The sequence below is a fragment of the Motacilla alba genome, chromosome 1 (assembly GCF_015832195.1).
Source record: "Motacilla alba alba isolate MOTALB_02 chromosome 1, Motacilla_alba_V1.0_pri, whole genome shotgun sequence".
Lineage (NCBI taxonomy): Eukaryota > Metazoa > Chordata > Aves > Passeriformes > Motacillidae > Motacilla > Motacilla alba.
Window position 1 is genome coordinate 98733891 of NC_052016.1, and position 21696 is coordinate 98755586.

A 21696-nucleotide genomic window follows, 5' to 3' on the forward strand; every position below is an offset into this window, starting at 1 on the left:
GGAGAACAAAAAAGAAAGAATGTTTTATTTCAAATGCTGGTGTACATAAATATTGCACCAAACAGACACATCCAGAACAATACACATGCCAGAAGCTTTCCAATCCTCAGCCATACACAATCCAGAACAAGATACAGAAAACACTGAATGTGCACATATATTTTTTTTCTGATGAGCAGAGTGTAAAAATTAAACTAGAGTGAAGTACAATCCTTACAAAGCAAAACCCTTCTTTATTTAGACATGCAAGATCTCCTGCTCCCTTAATCTTCTGGACACATTTGAAGGTAGAAGCTAAGCAACTCCAGTATGGACAAACTCCCTGCTGAGCCAGATGGCTGCAATATGAGGATTAACTGACTCCCATCCTTCCTGCTTTCATCATGGCTAGTGACTGTTCCGAACATGTTCAGGAACCTCTGGTTGGAGCACTCCTGACAACAGATAGGACACTAAAATGGCCATTGATAAGTAATTAAAAGAAGCCAAAGACCCCACTCAGTAGCCTTTTTGCTTGGGGAATTCCCTCTTTCAACCAATTCCAAAGACCTTCACAGTCCTCAGAGGGGTGCTTTCAAGCCAGGAATAATACAAATGGAAGCAGACCATAACTTTAAGGAATCAGATCTCAAAACCAACTTAGCAGATGTGCAGGAATAGAAAGTTTCCATTTCCAATCGTGCACCTTGGCAGGTAACAAGGAGGATCAAGGGACACAGCACCACTACAAACTCATGATTGTTCTTACCCAGCGCAAGAACCGGGACAGTTTGGTATAGACACCATATTTGCCTTTCCTTGCACACCCTTCACCCCAGCTAACAATTCCAGTAACAAAATAAGTATCCTTATATCTGGTCACATGGGGGCCACCACTGTCTCCTTGGCAAGCATCTTTTTCCTCTGTGTCATAACCAGCACAGAACATGTTCTCCGTTACTGCAAAGGAAGTGGATTGCTCACAAATGCTCCTATTAACATAGGGTAGTTCAAGCATCTTTAGTTTCTTTGGCAGTGGTCCACCATCATATTCCCGCCCAAAGCCACTAACCCTCCCAGATTTCTGGCTCATCAGAACTTCATTAGCAAAGTCTGCTTTGGGGAGACATGCTGCAATGACGTACTCTGAAAACATGATAGGTTCCTTCAGCTTCAGTAAGGCAATGTCATTATCATATGTCTCAGCCTCAAACTTGGAGTGAACAAATATTTTGTCCACAGTGTGCATTGATTCAGACTGCTCCTTCTTCTCTCTGTCCACTTCACCTGCACAAGAGCATTAAAAGGTTCATTAATGTGGAGAAAGTATAAGAATTTCATAACAACCTTGACAGAGGAAGAAAGTAGTAGAGTCAGAGTAGTTTGCCCAGGACCTTAGACCACACAAGGGAACTGTAAACAGGGATGGCAACATTTCTTAGCAGCTACTGGATTGGCTTTGGTCCTGAGATTTCGTCTATGAAGATTTTTGTACCAGTTTACACAAAGGCTAAGTTGATTCAGCTAAACTAATGCAATTTTGTGTGGAAGCACTTACAAGAGCTCGATCCTGGCTTAGAGAAGAGAACAGGGTCTGGACTACAACACTGCAAAGATGAAGCTGTGTTGATCCTGTGTCCTGGCTCAAAAGGGAAGCAATGATAAATCTGAGTTTGTTCTTATGTGCTCTATCCAGTGAGTCACAGCTTTCCTGAGGGTTCCTGCAAGAACAACTCTGGATGCTTCTGAAGTGCCAGGAATGATGAGCTTCCTGCAGAAGCACTGCTCTGCTGAACACATTGATAACCAATATTTCTAGAATATTTAACTGCAATCACTTCCAGCTAGCTGGCAGAGAAGAAAGGGAGGCACCTGTTGTTACAAAGAAGGATGCTCAGAATAACAAGAAATTATAAAAAGCGGCAAAAAGGTAACAAACCTTAATGAGTCATGAGTACCTCTCATGGGAGATTTAAGGCACAGACGGTTAGGCACAAGAGATACTGTCACCTCAGAGGAGTAAGAGAAATAATCACTCACCAACAACAACTTTGATTTCTTTGGATTGGTTTATGCAATGAGCTGCAGTAAGTATAAAATTTTCATTCAGAACAGTTCCACCACAAAACTCTTCTCCTTCCTCATTTAACAGAACAGCCTGTGAAGCAAAAAAATAAGGGCCAAAGGAGAAAGTGCAGTTTAATGTCGATGAGCTATAAAGTGCTAACTGATTTCTCTGCACACCACAGAGATGCTTCTAATTGCAACATGGATGTGGCCCTCCACATCTCTCCTAATACTGCATTTCCATGTTCAGAAGCTACAGGTTGACTTCTGCTGCTACAGAGTCCTGATTGTCTTGATGTGAAGTTAAAACATTTGGCTTCCACATTACCTCACTCCCAGTGCTGAGTAACGTCCCTCAGGCATTGACTGACTGAGCAGGCATTGACTGACTGAGCATCGACTGACTGAGACTCTGGACCATCCCATCCCTTGGACTTACCCCCCAAACAATGTCCAAATACAGGAATTCAGTTTGGCTGGCCCAAACTCAAGAGTAAAACTGAGACACGAGGGTTTATTTTGGAACCAAAATGCTGGCTTGATCTGGCATGCACTTGGGTGTGTTGCCTGAAGGGATGGTCTCAGACAGAACCCAAATGTAACCTGCAGAAATGGCCTGGGAGACCAGCATGACCCAAAAGTTCTCTCTGGGGATAGGGTAGGCAGTTCTATCTGAAATGGCACACAGCCTTTTGTCTTGACCCCGTGAGGCTGCAGTTTGCAGAACAGCACATCCAAGTGCCCAGGCTCACACAGTTCAGCTACGTCTCACTGCTGCTGGCATGTGACATGGGTCATGTTCAGAAGGCACCCAGCTGAAAGGAGCCACTGCTCCCCTTCCCTCAGACCCACACTCTGCCCACATGCAGGGCAAAGCCCCTTCCATTCACCTGCCACGGGCATTGGCCAGGAAGACACTCATCCCCACCAACTATCCTGGTATTGACATACGGATTCTTGCTGCTTGTCCTGTTGTCAGGTGGAGGCGTTGGGCTTTCTGTGGTAATTGCAAAGTTCTCCTCTGTGCTTGTTTCATGTGTGGGGGAGTCTTCTTGATCATTTGTTCCATTGCTATGGCCATTGGGTGAAAGAACAGACCTTTTTTTCCTTACCACAGAAACTTTTCCACAAGGGTATTTTACTGTAAAGAGAAGAATGCTAAAATTGACGATGGAGAAGACCAACACAGGAAGAAACTCCTTGGAAATACCCTCTCACAATATACAGTGCTGCTTCCTCATTTTCCAGATAATTTGAAAGACTTGGCACATGGAACCAAGGAAGAAAGACCATATGGTTTGAAAAATGAGTGCTATTTTCTCATCATGAAGGCTCTCCTTCAGCTTCCTTCTCACAATCATATTTTGAAAGTTATTAAAATTTAATACATCATGTTCAATTATTTACATTGATGTATTCATGTAGTTCCTCTTAATTAAATGTACTTATTTTGGAGACTGAGTGAAGTACTTTAGGAATAATAGGGCTAATGACAGCAATTTTTTATTAGCTATAAAGTATATAAAACCCAACATGATACTTAAATGGTTGAATTTCCCCTCCCCTATGGTATTTTGAAGTACAATAAAATTGTACATATGTACATAGTGCTAATCATAATTATCCAATCTCTTCAGTTGCAAGTTGATAAGGTTAACTGCAATCTAAAGTATAAATTTTTGCAAGCTGTTCTTTCTTATGGCCTGTAAGTGTTTAAGCAAAGATCCTACTGTGATCACTTTTCTCAGCATGGCCTCACCTTGAGTCCCATGTACAATTTTTGGCATCTAAATGTAAGAAAGATATAAAGCTCTTGGAGACCATCCAAATGAGGACAACAAAGATGGTGAAGGGCCTTGAGAGGAAGCTGTATGAAGAGTGGCTGAGATCACTTGGTCTGTTCAGCCTGAAGGAGACTGAGGGGAGGCCTCACTATGATCAACAACTTTCTCCTGAGGGGAAGAGGAGGGGCAGGCACTGATCTCTTCTCTATGGTGACCAGGACACAGAATCCTTTAGGTTGGAAAAGACCTCTGAAATCATAGAATTCAACCTTTGACAGGTCACACCTTGTTAATCAGACTATAGCTCTAAGTGCGACATTCAGTTGTTTCTTGAAAATCTCCAGGCATGGTGATCCCACCACTTACCTGGGCAGTCCATTCCAGTGCTGGACAGCCCTTTCCATGAAGAAATCTGAGAGAAAGGCAGGAAGCTGTGTCAGGGGTGTTTTATGTTGGGTAGTAGAAAAGGGTTCTGCACCCAGAGGGTGGTTGGGCATTTGAACAAGTTCCCCAGAGAAGCAGTCATGGCCCCAAGCCTGACAGAGTTCAAGAAATGTTTGGACAACAATTTCAGGCACATGGAGTTATTCTTGGGGTAGTCTAGTAATAGTCCAGGAGTTGGATATTGATGATCATTGAGGATTCCTTTCAAAACAGGATATTCTATGATTCAATGTTTTTTATTATCTTGTTAACAGCAGAATATACTCTGACATGCCTCACTGAGGGGCACCTTGCAAAGGATCCAAAATCACTTAGATTTTGATCCACTCCATCACAGCACCTCAAAAATGGAAGGCTTGGGAAAAGACAAATCTCCTGGCCTCACTGTTCGGTCTATGTCATGTAGGATACTGGTGGTTCAAAAGACATTCTTCAACAGCAAACCAAGACAGTAATTGTAAACCTTAACTGTGAAACAAGTCTAACCAACCACTGCTATTGCTTTATCCCATGGCTTCGTACCTGTTGCAACACAGTGTTTGCCATCCTCTGCTAGAACATACCCATCCGCACAGGAACACAACACATCCTTCCGCCCATCTCTGCGGACGCTGCAGAACTGCTCACAGTCCCCGTTGTTTATTCTGCAGAACTTTGGTATGACTATAAAAGAGATGGTGGCAGAAAAACTGTACATAAACACTGACTTCGCAGAAGATCTGGAACTTCTCTGAAACAAAACACGCTCTTCAAACAGGATCTGTATCCCCACCTGCCAAGCACCTGAAGCACCCTTTAGGAATAACTCATCTGAGTGCTGAACATCAGCTTGTGCCTTACAAAGCAGCCACATCCAGCACACCAAATGTACTTGCCAAGTCCGAGTGGGCCCAGTGGCCATGGCATGGCAAGCTCAAAAAGCAGAAACAAATTGTCAGGGGAACAATGGACAAAACACTAACAGAGAACATAATTGTGTAACTCCTCACACAATTCCTCCCTCCTGCCCGAAAAACTCCAACTCCTCAGCACTCCCCTTGATCCTGTGTCTGAACCTCAGTTTCACATTCCTGCTCTTACTTCTGGGCTAATGATACCCCTTCCCATGGCAAGGTCACGGGGGCAGCTCTATGCCACAGAAGTGAGTCCCAGGAAGGATTTCCATGCAAAACACACTTCCTTACAAAGCTCCCGGGGAAGCTTCCTTACAAAGCTGCCACGGTTCTCTAAAGCAGAAACTTACCAAATTCACAGTTCTTGCCTTGATAACCATCCAAGCACGTGCAAGTGTAGGAACCAATTCCATCTTTACAGTGGCCACCATAGTGACAAGGGTTTGAACTGCACTGGTTCCCATCTAGAAAAACAAACCAAAACCCAAATTCTTTTAGGTGTGCAAGCATTTTCAGTGAACTCAGAAGGGCTCTTAGTTTTCTTAAGCTATCTTTCATCCTTCCTTTCAAAATACAGGTCCTGTGAGTTGCCACATTCCAGATGGAACAAACAGTATAAATGCAATCATTCCAAACCTGCAATGATTCATCTACATATCCTCAGTTTTGCAATCTCTTTTTGGTGGCCACTATATTATGATGTTCACACAAGCCTTTTTTTACAGGAACATTAAGTAATACATAGTGGTCAGAGTCTACATTATTTACAGTGCATCCTGTAAAACCAGACAGGACATTTCTAGATTGCAACTACTGGCTGAAAAACATCAACTTTTATTTCCTAAAGGTCATCTTAGGCCTTCTGCATGTCTTTTGCCTGCAGAGCTGTTCCTTTAAAGACACAGATACTAGCATATTAAACAGAAGCTAATAAAACCACCAAACTTTACAAAACTCTGCTAAAGTCACATGAGCAGGCCAAACTTCTGTTCTGTACTGCTTAGAGCACCGAAATTTTCTCACTGTATCCCTCGAGGTATGAGCTTGAGCTTGTAGTTATTACCTCTTACCTCATGCTGCCCACATCTATGCTGGCATCTTGAGCTCTGCAGCCTTTCTTCCTTTCCTGGACACAACTGGCTGACCTGACTCCAGGGCCCCAGCCATACATACCTCACAAACTCAGTTACATTGAGGTCAGGGAGGTAACTCTGCATTTGGAGACACATTTCATGTAGCAGCTCTTTGTCCCACCCATCTCATTCCTTTTCTGACATGGTCTTTCCCATTTAATGCTCTGCTGCAAACAATGTGTTCCCCCCTTACATATGTTCTCTGGGATGCACTGTTTCATACAAGAAGTAGGATATTCAGGAAAATGACACTTGCTCAAGAATTCAATGCTTTAGACAAGACAAATGTCAAATTTCTAAATTTTACCACCTGTTCTGCCCCTGTTTGGAGCAGGGTCACATAGGTGGGACAATTTATTTTATTTTATTAAGTACAGCTGTGATGTTTGTGCGAAGAATTAGAAAATCAAGGTGACATAAGGGTTAGGGTTCCTGTTCTCTGTACAGTTAAATATTCTGGGCATCATTCTGTCCCTCACAGCTAACAAATGGATAGTAAGGGTTATTTAATTATCATGTCTCCTGAGAACATGAAGAATAGCCCATTAATTGTGCTGAGCCTTTGAAAACACTACATATCAACATACTGACCCCATAATTTACACTGACACAATTGTCACTCCAAAATGGAATTCCCCATGTGCCTCAGCCCTGGTTATCATTACACTGCAGCTGGCAAAGGGAAGCAAGGTGGGTGAGACAGCAAAGCCACCGGATGTTCACTCGTGTCCCTTACACACAAAGCAAAAATATTGACAGCTACCTGTGGGGTTTAGGCAAAGCAGCACAAAGCCAAGCTAAGCAAACACTCTACCTGTCTGCCTCATCTGAAGGAAAAGGAGGACAATGGGAAGAAGCCACATTGTCCCACGATGACCTGCCATGCCCATCCTCCGAGCTCACTGCGCATCACACCCGCTGCTTGCTCTGCAGGGCTCTGGGGCAGCCGCTGAATGAGAAACACCACAGTGCAAAGGTCAGTCACTCAAGAGAAAACAAAACTTCTGAGAGCAAAGTCTGCACTCAATGTCACCACGGCACAGTGTTAAGACACACAAAATGTGAGTGTGCTGCAGCAATGCCACACGGACAGCTTTGTGCTGGCAGAGCACCTCTAAAAGGCTTTCCTCTAGAAACTTTGACAAAGCCTCTCTAAAGCAGCTGGACTATGCAGGCAGCAAGGAGCTAGAGTAAGTGATGTGGCTCTTGCCCCTGTCCCAAGGAAGGCAGCCAACCAGAACCAGAGCTTTGCGCCTCCTGTACGCTGGGCTCAGGAAGGCACCCCAGGAGTGAGGAGTAGATCAGGGCACCAAGTTTTCAGGTCTTGGTGAGCACATTGCAAAGTTGTTACCCACCAGCTCCATCCCAAGCACACTTGGACAGAGCACAGATTCATCAATTTCCATCCCATTACGAACGTTCGGAGGGTGTTATTGTTTGAAAGCAAAGCACTGGGAGATCCCAAGTCAGAAACACAATTTAATAGGAAAATTAAAATAAACGCAATAATACAGAAACACTGACAGAGTCAGAATACAACCTGACACCCTCTTAGTCTGGGTGCTGGTGGCAGTCCAATTAACTGGCGGCTGCAGTCTTCTTGAAGTGATAGATGTGGTTCTGCTGAAGCAGTGTTCCTGTAGAAGGGTTTGTTCTTCTTCTGGAGGTCCAGTGATGGTTATGGAACTCTTGTCCTCTGGGAATTCAGTGATAAGACTGACTGTGACTGTCACAAGCCTCAGATTATATGCAGGTGGGAATGCTTGGTTCCTCCCCCTTGGTGGAGCATCTCACAATGGGATGATGTAATTTTATCAGTCATGCAGTGACACTCAGTGGCCCATTAACAAAAGATATCCCCTGGAGTTATCAAGGATAAGTAATGAAGGAGACAAGGAACACCGCCCCACATGGTTTTAACAGCTCATGAAGATGCTGATGAAATACATACTTTTGGGTACATCTCATACTGTACCCTAAAATGAAGGGTTATGGGCTTTATGTGCTGGTTTTTTTTTGTTCAAACAACTCCTAGGGGACAGCTCTTGACAGGCCATTGTGGTCTGTCATCCGGCTATGGAAAACAATCCTGCCAGGCGAGTCACCTGTGCCAGGGAGCAGTACACAGGGAGCCTGCTGTTACCATGCTAGTGCAGGGCACAAGGGCATGATGCTAAAAGTGACAGGTGCTGCTCACCTGGAAACACAGAAAACAGGGGCTGGAGAGACCTACAGGGTCACCCAGCCCAACCTACTGAGCCAACAGGGGATCAAATTGACCTCTTTTAATTGTAGCACTGATGGACACTGAGCCTGCTGCAGTGTGTTTTCCTCCCATGCTGTAGGATGTCATAACACAGGGCAGCTTGTCCACATTTGTTCCTTACAGCAGCCCCCATCATGCTCCACACATGGCATCTCCTTACATCTCCCACTCTGGAACACAACTGGCATAAGAGATTTCACTGCCCTCCGGGGAATATCGATTGCTGGGCTTCTCTGGTCACAGGTCTTACTCACCATCCTTCTTTTCTTCCCTTAAGTCTCACGACTGGCTTTTCCTTGAAGGCAGAAGAAGCCTGAGCACTAGAGGGTAGCTTAGAGCCTCTCTGTCCACCATTCTTGGTACATGTCAGCTTTTGCCTAAGCCAGCTGTGTGTGCATGCCAGGAGGAATTCTGGTATCTCAAAATCCACCAGTTTACTCAGCAGCTGTGTGCTGTGTCCCTTTCCTGGATTTCACAATCTGATCAATTCCGTTATGTGAAATCACTCCCAAATAATTTGCCAACATTAAAGAAAGAATGGGATTTAATTCTTCCTTTTGCTGCATACCCTAGGGCTGTTTATGACCTTTGATAGGAGGTCCAAAGGCAAGCAGATATTTCACTCATGTCCTCTCAGCAGGGCAGACATGCTGGCACAGAAAGAGCAATGGACATAAAGGGATGCCTTCAGCTACCTCAACCTCTTTACAGCCCAGTCAGTGTTTTGCTTCAGTCCTCAAGCCCCACTTAAGCAGAAGAAAGCCCTTAGCAAGAGTATGTAAGTAGGATTTGGGTAGGACCCAGACCTGAGGCTTTCCTTCGAAGAGGATCTTTCACCCTGATTGAGCACAAGGCGCAGCAGCCATGGGACAAAGGATTTGAACAGGAATCCAGTGGACAGAAGAACTCAGGGAACAGATGCTGCTGAGAAAACACTGAAGTAAGCCCACTGAGGAGCTATAGAGGTCAAGACCATCAAGCTGGCATAACTGACCTGCCCCCTCACTTTCCTGCCCACAATTAGTGCTGACTGCAGCAATGCTTGCTGTTTGCAGGGCTGTATTTTGAGTTTGTCAGTCTAATTTGTTCACAGCACCTGCTATGTGAAATGAGCCAGTACCAGATCAAAGCCTAAGAGAGATAGAGCAGGTGACTAAGAAGTTCAGTGTTCCTCAGAGCAGAGGAAACATAAGAGATTGGAGAAGCTTTGAAAAAGCCATCAGACTTGTAAGGGGGATAGAGGCTGATGGGGCTTTGTTAGAAAGAAACCCAATCAAAGGAGAACAAAAAAGAAAGAATGTTTTATTTCAAATGCTGGTGTACATAAATACTGCACCAAACAGAAACATCCAGAACAATACACATGCCAGAAACTTTCCAATCCTCAGCCATACACAATCCAGAACAAGATACAGAAAACACTGAATGTGCACATATATTTTTTCTGATGAGCAGAGTGTACAAATTAAACTAGAGTGAAGTACAATCCTTACAAAGCAAAACCCCTTTTTAATAGCTGTGGTGATCTGAGCAGGCCATTTTTTGGAACGTGTGGTTATTTAGCATCACATATTGATTAATTAATTGTGTGTCAGCATTTGCCATGCAAGATCTCCTGATCCCTTAATGTTCTGGACACATCTGAAGGTAGAAGCTAAACAACTCCAGTATGGACAAACTCCCTGCTGAGCCAGATGGCTGCAATATGAGGATTAACTGACTCCCATCCTTCCTGCTTTCATCATGGCTAGTGACTGTTCCGAACATGTTTAGGAACCTCTGGTTGGAGCACTCCTGACAACAGATAGGACTAAAACGGCCATTGATAAGTAATTAAAAGAAGCCAAAGACTCCACTCAGCAGCCTTTTTGCTTGGGGAATTCCCTCTTTCAACCAATTCCAAAGACCTTCACAGTCCTCAGAGGGGTGCTTTCAAGCCAGGAATAATACAAATGGAAGCAGACCATAACTTTAAGGAATCAGATCTCAAAACCAACTTAGCAGATGTGCAGGAATAGAAAGTTTCCATTTCCAATCGTGCACCTTGGCAGGTAACAAGGAGGATCAAGGGACACAGCACCACTACAAACTCATGATTGTTCTTACCCAGCGCAAGAACCGGGACAGTTTGGTATAGACACCATATTTGCCTTTCCTTGCACACCCTTCACCCCAGCTAACAATTCCAGTAACAAAATAAGTATCCTTATATCTGGTCACATGGGGGCCACCACTGTCTCCTTGGCAAGCATCCTTTTGCTCTGTGTCATAACCAGCACAGAACATATTCTCAGTTATGGCCAAGTTGGTGGATTGTTTGCAAGTGTTCCTATTAACATAGGGGACCTCGAGCACCTTCAGTTTTTTGGATGTTCGCCCGCCTTCAAATTCCCGCCCAAAGCCACTAACCCTCCCAGATTTCTGGCTCATCAGAACTTCATTAGCAAAGTCTGCTTTGGGGAGACATGCTGCAATGACGTACTCTGAAAACATGATAGGTTCCTTCAGCTTCAGTAAGGCAATGTCATTATCATAAGTCTCAACAATAAATTTGGAGTGAACAAATATTTTGTCCACAGTGTGCACTGATTCAGACTGCTCCTTCTTCTCTCTGTCCACTTCACCTGCACAAGAGCATTAAAAGGGTGATTAATGTGGAGAAAGTATAAGAATTTCAGAACAACCTTGACAGAGGAAGAGAGTAGTAGAGTCAGAGTAGTTTGCCCAGGACCTTAGACCACACAAGGGAACTGTAAACAGGGATGGCAACATTTCTTAGCAGCTACTGGATTGGCTTTGGTCCTGAGATTTCGTCTATGAAGATTTTTGTACCAGTTTACACAAAGGCTAAGTTGATTCAGCTAAACTAATGCAATTTTGTGTGGAAGCACTTACAGGAGCTCAATCCTGGCTTAGAGAAGAGAACAGGGTCTGGACTACAACACTACAAAGATGAAGCTGTGTTGATCCTGTGTCCTGGCTCAAAAGGGAAGCAATGATAAATCTGAGTTTGTTCTTATGTGCTCTATCCAGTGAGTCACAGCTTTCCTGAGGGTTCCTGCACGAACAACTCTGGATGCTTCTGAAGTGCCAGGAATGATGAGCTTCCTGCAGAAGCACTGCTCTGCTGAACACATTGATAACCAATATTTCTAGAATATTTGACTGCAATCACTTCCAGCTAGCTGGCAGAGAAGAAAGGGAGGCACCTGTTGTTACAAAGAAGGATGCTCAGAATAACAAGAAATTATAAAAAGCGGCAAAAAGGTAACAATCCTTAATGAGTCATGAGTACCTCTCATGGGAGATTTAAGGCACAGACGGTTAGGCACAAGAGATACTGTCACCTCAGAGGAGTAAGAGAAATAATCACTCACCAACAACAACTTTGATTTCTTTGGATTGGTTTATGCAATGAGCTGCAGTAAGTATAAAATTTTCATTCAGAACAGTTCCACCACAAAACTCTTCTCCTTCCTCATTTAACAGAACAGCCTGTGAAGCAAAAAAATAAGGGCCAAAGGAGAAAGTGCAGTTTAATGTCAATGAGCTATAAAGTGCCAAGTGATTTATCTGCACACCACAGAGATGCTTCTAATTGCAACATGGATGTGGCCCTCCACGTCTCTCCTAATACTGCATTTCCATGTTCAGAAGCTACAGGTTGACTTCTGCTGCTACAGAGTCCTGATTGTCTTGATATGAAGTTAAAGCATTTGACTTCCACGTTACCTCACTCCCAGTGCTGAGTAACGTCCCTCAGGCATTGACTGACTGAGCAGGCATTGACTGACTGAGCATCGACTGACTGAGACTCTGGACCATCCCATCCCTTGGACTTACCCCCCAAACAATGTCCAAATACAGGAATTCAGTTTGGCTGGCCCAAACTCAAGAGTAAAACTGAGACACGAGGGTTTATTTTGGAACCAAAATGCTGGCTTGATCTGGCATGCACTTGGGCGTGTTGCCTGAAGGGATGGTCTCAGACAGAACCCAAATGTAACCTGCAGAAATGGCCTGGGAGACCAGCATGACCCAAAAGTTCTTTCTGGGGATAGGGTAGGCAGTTCTATCTGAAATGGCACACAGCCTTTTGTCTTGACCCCGTGAGGCTGCAGTTTGCAGAACAGCACATCCAAGTGCCCATGCTTACACAGTTCAGCTACGTCTCACTGCTGCTGGCATGTGACATGGGTCATGTTCAGAAGACACCCAGCTGAAAGGAGCCGCTGCTCCCCTTCCCTCAGACCCACACTCTGCCCACATGCAGGGCAAAGCCCCTTCCATTCACCTGCCACGGGCATTGGCCAGGAAGACACTCATCCCCACCAACTATCCTGGTATCGACAAATGGATTCTTGCTGCTTGTCCTGTTGTCAGGTGGAGGCGTTGGGCTTTCTGTGGTAATTGCAAAGTTCTCCTCTGTGCTTGTTTCATGTGTGGGGGAGTCTTCTTGATCATTTGTTCCATTGCTGTGGTCAGTGGGTGAAAGAACAGACCTTTTTTTCCTTACCACAGAAACTTTTCCACAAGGGTATTTTACTGTAAAGAGAAGAATGCTAAAATTGACGATGGAGAGAAACACCACACTAAGAGAAAACTCCTTGGACATTATAAGGAAACATAGTGAAGTAATATGGGTCACAAGATCAATTCGTTTTTTTTTAAGACAGTATAAGAACAACATCATGAGCATATGTTTGACAACCTCTAACGAGTCTTTTCGTAAGAGTGCTAAAATGTACATGTGTAAGTAGCACTAATTACAATAACGTAACATTTTCAGTTTCAATAAAAAGAAAGGTTTTGAAAAGAAAAGTTTTGCAGGCTTCTAATTTATGTGATGTGTAAGCATTTAAGAAAATGAGTTATTAATGACATTTCTCTTGGCAACAGTGGAATTTACAGTGGTAATTTGCTGAGAGGCATCTTGCACAGGGTTCAAAATCACTTAGATTTTGATCCACTCCATCACAGCACCTCAAAAATGGACGGCTTGGGAAATATAAATCAGTTGGTCGTACTCTTGAGTCTATGTCATGTAAAATACTGGTGGTTCAAAAGACATTCCTCAACTGTAAACCAAGACACCCCTTAACTGTGAAACAAGTCTAACCAACCACTGCTATTGCTTTATCCCATGGCTTCGTACCTGTTGCAACACAGTGTTTGCCATCCTCTGCTAGAACATACCCATCCGCACAGGAACACAACACATCCTTCCGCCCATCTCTGCGGACGCTGCAGAACTGCTCACAGTCCCCGTTGTTTATTCTGCAGAACTTTGGTATGACTATAAAAGAGATGGTGGCAGAAAAACTGTACATAAACACTGACTTCGCAGAAGATCTGGAACTTCTCTGAAACAAAACACGCTCTTCAAACAGGATCTGTATCCCCACCTGCCAAGCACCTGAAGCACCCTTTAGGAATAACCCATCTGAGTGCTGAACATCAGCTTGTGCCTTACAAAGCAGCCACATCCAGCACACCAAATGCACTTGCCAAGTCCGAGTGGGCCCAGTGGCCATGGCATGGCGAGCTCAAAAAGCAGAAACAAATTGTCAGGGGAACAATGGACAAAACACTAACAGAGAACATAATTGTGTAACTCCTCACACAATTCCTCCCTCCTGCCCAAAAAACTCCAACTCCTCAGCACTCCCCTTGATCCTGTGTCTGAACCTCAGTTTCACATTCCTGCTCTTACTTCTGGGCTAATGATACCCCTTCCCATGGCAAGGTCACGGGGGCAGCTCTATGCCACAGAAGTGAGTCCCAGGAAGGATTTCCATGCAAAACACACTTCCTTACAAAGCTCCCGGGGAAGTTTGCCACCACGATTCTCTAAAGCAGAAACTTACCAAATTCACAGTTCTTGCCTTGATAACCATCCAAGCACGTGCAAGTGTAGGAACCAATTCCATCTTTACAGTGGCCACCATAGTGACAAGGGTTTGAACTGCACTGGTTCCCATCTAGAAAAACAAACCAAAACCCAAATTCTTTTAGGTGTGCAAGCATTTTCAGTGAACTCAGAAGGGCTCTTAGTTTTCTTAAGCTATCTTTCATCCTTCCTTTCAAAATACAGGTCCTGTGAGTTGCCACATTCCAGATGGAACAAACAGTATAAATGCAATCATTCCAAACCTGCAATGATTCATCTACATATCCTCAGTTTTGCAATCTCTTTTTGGTGGCCACTGTATTATGAGGCATACACAAGTTGGTTTTTTTTTGTGGGAAGGTAAAGAAATTAGCTTGGTTGGTTAAACCATGGTGGTAATATGGACAGGGTTGCTGATGTGATCCCTGCATGGGCCATTCATTTATGAATGATCCATGACTCAATAATATTTCTGGGTCCTTCCAACTCAGAATATTCTTTGACACTATGATTGTGGTCAGAATATACATACAGTGAAACCTCTAAGAGCTGACAGGACATTTCCACATTGCAATTGCTGCCTAAAGATACTGAACTTCTGGTCTCTTGCATTTCCCTATAGCTTTTGCTGTTTCATACAAAATGCAAGATATCCAGAAAAGTGGCACTTGATAATTTGCTGCTTTAGATAACATGCTCTTATCCCTCTATTTTGCCACTTCTTCTGCCCTTCTTTGGAGCAGCTTAAATAGAAATGTCCATAGCAGAAACAACTTGCAAGAAGCTGCTCCTCCTAAGGATCCAGCATGCTCCCTGTCTGGTATTTCTGGACTGTAACCTCATCTGCTGCAGCTCTGCCTGTCACGGGGAACAGCTGCTGAGCCCTGTGTACTGCATCCACACATCAAGATCCAGTTTCTACCTATATGTGGCCAAAACCAAGAGCTCTCCAAATGCTCCAGCCATGGAGGCTCTGGAAACTGATGTCCATGCTTAACAGAGGGAAGATCAGACCAACATTAACCAAAAAAAAAAAGACTGAAGGCCTAAATCATAACTTCTGGTTTCTGCCAGAAGTGCAGTGCCATAGCACTCTATTCTGTAGTGGTCTTAGCTAAGTAGCATCCTACTGTTAGAAAACATACTTATTTAGTCTTACCCTACACTATAGTCGCAGCTGTGGTAATGAGTTTTATATCAATATTGCACAAATTGCAGAATCCCCTGCTAAAATAGGAAGCAAGAACAAATTGTTCTAGTAACTTGGCTGAACATAGCTGTGGTTTTCAATACTTCTGAACACTCATAAAGTATTTGTGGACTGTGGTTTAAAATGTATGAAAACCAACACTTCTGCTAAGGGCATTGGCACTGATATTCTGCTGCTTGTATTCGCATAAGAAAATGGTTTGAAACATTCCAATCCTCTTTACTGTAACACTGACACAGGCTTTACTTGAAATTTTAGTTTGTAGGTTGTAGAGTTCATCCGGTTCTTAGAGGATTGTGAAAGTCTGTGTCTCCTTCATGGCAACTGTCTTCATTTTTCTACACATTCCAAAAGACAAAGCTGAGCTGTCTTTGGTCAACATTTTTGAGGCACTCCTCCTAGTGTGCAAACTGGACATAAACTTTCTGGAGAACATGTTATCAAACACTAATGCATTAAAAATCTATCCCTGCACAGTACTTACATACACTAGAACCCTAATAAATAAAACTCACATATTTAGGTAGAAAAACAGAAAACTGTTAGGTAGTATCTACTGGCATATTGGATCCATTGGCATATTTTCCTTGAATGCCAAACAGTTCTATAAAAAACACAACCAAAAAAAATGCTCTTTAAGACAGGAATCAACAACACTTTGGCATGGGAGGTGACAAGAAACTGGCAAATGCAAAGAAATTTAACTTTGTGTTGGTTATGGCATTTAAGAGACACCCTCATATGTGACTCTTTGCATCTTGAATTCTCCTATCTGGGGCTGCCCCTCTGAAGGAAAACTATCTGGCAGTCCCACGGACAGTTTCTGCTCCTCACTGTCCTTTGTGCACAAAGGACCACTGTTATTTTTTTGAGAGGACAAAGGTCAGTCCGACAACTGGAGACAGCTGAACCTTGCCTTCAAATGAAGCAATTGGGTTCAAGCAACAGCAGGCAGTAAATCAGATTCCTTTCTGAGAGGAAACACAACGTGAGGAAACACAGAGTGAAAAGACAGGAAGCAAGGGAGCAGGAAGGGGTTACTTAAGAGGTGCATCCTTTCAAACCTTGCAATAAAGAAGCTTAATCTTTTAAACAAACACAGAGTGCTCCTTACCCACATAGATGTTCCAGAATTCCTCCTACAGGTAAGTGTGGGAAATGGAGAAAAGAAAGAAATAGCGTTAGCTAAGAATTACCAAATTCCTCAAAAAAATATTAGACTTTTCATACACAGGATACTTGCAGCTAACAATTGTTAAAGGAAATATTTACATTATAGATACATACAGTGCCTAGCAGCCCACTATTACCATTTAATAACTTAAAACTATATGATCCATATGGTGCCCAGCTCTACAGAAACAAGTCCCATGCATTTTTCAGAAATATCTGAACCTCCTTGGAGTTTTACCAGTGTGACCCATTCAGCATAAGCCACTTGATTTCTTGCATAATTATCTTTCCACCAGTTTTGACTGAATTTACTTATATTCCCATAATGCCAGCTTCTCAGTCTTGATCCCCATACTCCCATCAATCAGGACCTCACAAATCCTGACATTTAAAAATATTTCATCTAATTTGTGTTCTCCTTTTCATTTGCATTGAGGACTCTAGGATGCTGCCTGTGCAAGACAGTCCTTTCCAGTGACATCTGGTCACCAGGCAGAACAGGCTGTGCCGGTTCTGCTATAGGCAAGTCAACATTTATGATCTGAAGTACACTGGTGATGCACCCAGGACTCCCCACCCAGGACACCTCAGGGCCACTCCAAGAACATTCTGGCTATCAAATAATGCTAAAGGGAAGTGAATCTGGCCTTAGCTCCAGTTTCCGGGTAGTTCTAAACAGCCATATAGCTACAGTCTATGTTTGCAATACCACCTTTTCTACTTACAGTCGACACAGCTGCCCCATCTCTTTAATTTTCCCTTCAGCTTGGCAACAAATCACATTTCTGTCTAAAGTTAAGCAAGCAATTGGGGTAGGGCAGGTGACACAAGAGTCACATAAACTTCATTCCAGTCAACATTAAGGCATTTATGAACTGTTCACAGTATACATCCTCTCAATTCAGATAAAGAGAGCTACAAAATTACAAGCAAAGCTGCTTGAGAGAAGTTCAGTAAAATTCCCTCATGAGGTTCCATGTCAGCATTTGCCTTCTCAGCCTTCCCGTGGACTGCCTTGACCACAGACATGGCACTTAGAGATGTAACCCAGACAGGGTGAATGTATTTTCAACACTGGTATCAGCAAACCCATTGAATGTCAAGTAACTTTCAATGGCAATTAAACAGATCAGAACAGGTAAAAGAATGGAGGATTTAACCTGGGCTGGACATGCAAGAGCTAAATTAAGACTGTTATGGGATGATTATTGCCTTAGCAATTTCATCCCAGTCAATCACTATTTGTTCTTTGTGTTAAGTGATTGGGGACAACTTATGAGTTTTGATGCCCAGCTCAAAGGACATGAATTGTAATTTTTAAACATGAAATATATAGACCTATGTTTCATATCAGTTCATCCTTACAGTTTTTTCCTGGTCTTCAAAAGCTTCTCTTGCTTCTTCTTTTGAGCAGCGCTCCTCATTGCATTCTCTTTCAATATTCCCTTTCTTCACTTCCTCTAAGAAAGAGTTAGCACGTTTTGTTCTTTCCAAGAACTTGTCAGCATTTTCTTTCTTGATGAATACTAGATAGCAGAGAAAAATTATACAGGTGGGTAACATTTGGTGGTGGAAAAGAGTTCACGACAAATGAGTGAAGTAGAAACAAAGCCAAACCAGACCACACTACTTGTACACAACATTATCTGTGAGGTTAGTCCTCACACAGGCTGATACATCCCAAGATCTCTCAGACCAGTCTCTGAGAATCAGTAGCCTCAGAACAAAATGTAGGACCCCAAAATTCTCTCCTAATCTTTTTAATCTTGAAAAGGTTGCCAATGAGGGCTTATATTTCTGCGGCTCCTGCTCAAGATTCAGTCTTGAATGGAATTACTTTCCCTGAATGCTGGGGAGATTACAGAATCACAGAATCACTAGGTTGGAAGAGACCTTCAAGATCATCGAGTCCAACCCATGCCCAAACACCTCAACTAAACCAGGGCACCAAGTGCCACATTCAGTCTTTTTTTAAACACATCCAGGGATGGTGACTCCACCACCTTCCTGGGGAGACCATTCCAGTACTTTATCACTCTTTCATAAAAAGCTTATTCCTAATATCCAACTTGTGTTTCCCTTGACACAGCTTAAGACCGTGTCCTCTGGTTCTGTCAGTGCTGCCTGGAGAAAGAGACCAACCCCCACCTGACTACAGCCACCTTTCAGGTAGTTGTAGGGAGTGAAAAGGTCACCTCTGAGTCTCCTTTTCTCCAGGCTAAGCATCCCCAGCTCCCTCAGTCGTTTCTCACAGCTGTTCCTCCTTGTGTTCCAAGCCCCTCACCAGCCTCGTTGCCTCCTCCGGATGTGCTCAAGTGTCTCAAGGTCCTTCCCAAACGGAGGGCCCAGAACTGGACACAGCACTCAAGGTGTGGCTGCACCAGTGCCAAGTAGAGGGGAAGGATGACCTCCCGGGATTAAATAAATTGCTAATTACCCTGTAAAGAGTATATGTTCTAGGAAAGTGTGAAGAGTTTGGAAGATGACATTTAGTCAAGTTCTAGAACTGGATTTACACTGAGGAAATACTTTCCAATATTTCCTATATTTCCAGTATTTTTTAGGCTGGAGTGTGAAAGAGTATGCTACAGATGTGACTTCAAGGACAATGACTTATCCTCACTGGGAGGCCTTCACTTTCTTTATTGAAGCATTCTTCATGCAGCTTAATTCCATGATAAATAAACTTGCTAAAAGTACTTATACATGCTAATATCCTCCAAGTGAGCACAGAGGAGACTCATTCTGGAGACTTGTTCTGAAATTGGTGGATCATCCTCAGGGAGGCAAATTCTGTTTGTGCTATTTACATTAAGCAATTCCTTGCATAGTTTGAAGCCCATTTACTTTGAAAAGGCTCCTCTCAAGGAAGGCTTACAGAAAGTACTTTTAACTTGCAGCTCAGCGACTGTTAGTTCATTCACCCACTATCTTATTTGCCCTCAAATCCCTTTCTTCAGCGACAGGAAATGGACAGGACACAGCCGGTGGGGTTATCACCTCTATATTCCTTGGCTTTCACGCCACCCGCATAAGCGGATGTTTTTGTAAACTTGAACTAGTCTCTTTCTGAGGCTGCTCATTCTTTTTCCCAAGCTCTCTATCATACTTCCTTCTTTAGAGACATCAAGGAGCAACAGGCATTGGTCAACCGAAGCAGGATATTCCATAAACACGCCAAAGACCTTGTTTTAAACCCCAAGCAGTCTGACTCACTGAAGGAAGAGTTAACAGCTTTTGAAGTCATTTGCTGATGCTGCCTTGGACTGAGGCGCTGACTCTGGCGGCACAAGAGGGCAGCGGGACCAGCTCCCCGCTGTGCCCCAGCTCCTCCACGGCCAAGCGCATCCAAACACAACTTGGCCACGTTTCCCCTCACACACGAGAGCACCTCAGGCTGCGAGGGCAGCTCTCCCCGCGCTGCGAACGGCGGGCAATCCCAATTCCCAATTTCCTACACCGTCCCCGCGATGCCCGCAGCAGCTCCCTGCCCCCGAAGCTCAGCTCTCCGCTTTACGGCGGTGTGCGGGGTGGGCACAGGTGCTGATAAAGCCTGAGCCTCATGGAAACCGAACCTGCCGGGGAAGGCGGGCCGTGGCGTGCCCGCTCCCCTTCCCCGCCGCCGCGGCTCCTGGCCCTGTCCCGGTGCGCGCCCCCGGCCCGCAGCATCGACCGCCACCGCCTGCGGCGTTCACCCGGCATGCCCCCGCCTGCCCCCGAGACTGTAGGGAAGAGACGTTCCCCCTTCCCCAAAACATGGAGAAGGAGCCGCCTTACCGCCTCCCTGAGCGCGGAGCCCGGCGGGCAGCGCGGCGCAGAGCAGCAGGAGCAGCAGGGGCCCGGCCATGGCGGCGCCCGCCGATGCCGCTCCCGGGGCCGCGCCGGCGGCACGGCACGGACGGGACGGACGGGAAGGACGGGAGGGACGGGACGGACGGGAGCCGAAGTCTTCACCCCCTCGGGCGGGGTGAGACTGAAGCCGCGTAGCTTCACCCTGCCCAGAAATAGCGGAAGCGCCGGGACAGGGTGACAGCCGCGGCGAGATTTCTCAGTCGGGGGGATGAGGCTGCTTCTCCTTTTGGTCTTTATTTTTTCAAAGCCCAAGGCAGCGTGGGGTTTGGTTTGTTTTGGTTTTAATTGCACCTTTTGTTCTGGAGGAGGGGAAGTGAATGGTCCCTCAGTAAGCTGCCGTGGCTGCCCTCAGCGCGGGGCACAGCCGGGCTCGCCGCCCGCAGCCGCCGCCGTCCTTGGGGGCTCTCGGCCGTGGGTGCCATCCACACCCAGCGCTGTGCCATCCACACCCAGCGCTGTGCCATCCACACCCAGCGCTGTGCCCTGCTGGCCCCGCGCTCTGGAGCAGTGACCGCGGCCGGGCGCTCTCCTGAAACCGGCCTCAAGCTCCCCTTTCTTGGGGAGTTCACAGCGCGCCGCGGAAGCCACGTCCTGGGTGCTTCCAGAGCCAGCCATCAGGTCTCCTTCATCTCCTTGGCTTTCCTAAGCAGGCTGTTATATTAAAAAAAAAAATTCTAAAACCCGGATTTGTTTTGAAAAAGTAATTTTGTGCAGCAGTTATTAGTGCTGATTTCTTTTGGCGTTTTATCCTTTTTTTTCTGCAAGGTGATTTGTTCACAAATATCAGTATTTTCACTGGAATGTTGCAGAGGAGAAATCATGTTGTGGATCATGGTTAACAGAAACTACTCTGCCTTGAGGGGTCGTCATGGATTGGTTTTACAGTGCTGAGCACCTCGTCTAAATGAAAATGAGGCTTCATTTGCTGGTCACTACTTACTTTCTCCTTGAGACTGGACTCTCTTTAGGAGTAAGGAGAACCTCCAGTGCATGTATGCATATATA

The 21696-nt window shown here is 44.7% G+C and overlaps 2 protein-coding genes across 2 annotated transcripts; both read right to left on the bottom strand.

Annotated features, from left to right (window-relative positions):
* Positions 1-7996, bottom strand: LOC119709125 (coagulation factor X-like). Its single transcript, XM_038156505.1, has 7 exons — positions 7841-7996; positions 7115-7249; positions 5518-5631; positions 4797-4937; positions 2937-3187; positions 2020-2137; positions 1-1266 (listed from the first exon to the last, which is right to left on the bottom strand). Exons 2-7 carry the CDS (start codon positions 7188-7190, stop codon positions 725-727), a joined length of 1242 nt encoding a protein of 413 aa, XP_038012433.1. The 5' UTR covers positions 7191-7249; positions 7841-7996; the 3' UTR covers positions 1-724.
* A 2385-nt stretch (positions 7997-10381) lies between these two features.
* F10 (coagulation factor X) lies at positions 10382-20830 on the bottom strand. Its single transcript, XM_038156469.1, has 8 exons — positions 20617-20830; positions 18205-18365; positions 16781-16805; positions 14434-14547; positions 13722-13862; positions 12861-13111; positions 11944-12061; positions 10382-11190 (listed from the first exon to the last, which is right to left on the bottom strand). Exons 1-8 carry the CDS (start codon positions 20684-20686, stop codon positions 10649-10651), a joined length of 1422 nt encoding a protein of 473 aa, XP_038012397.1. The 5' UTR covers positions 20687-20830; the 3' UTR covers positions 10382-10648.
* Between the last annotated feature and the right edge of the window lie 866 nt (positions 20831-21696).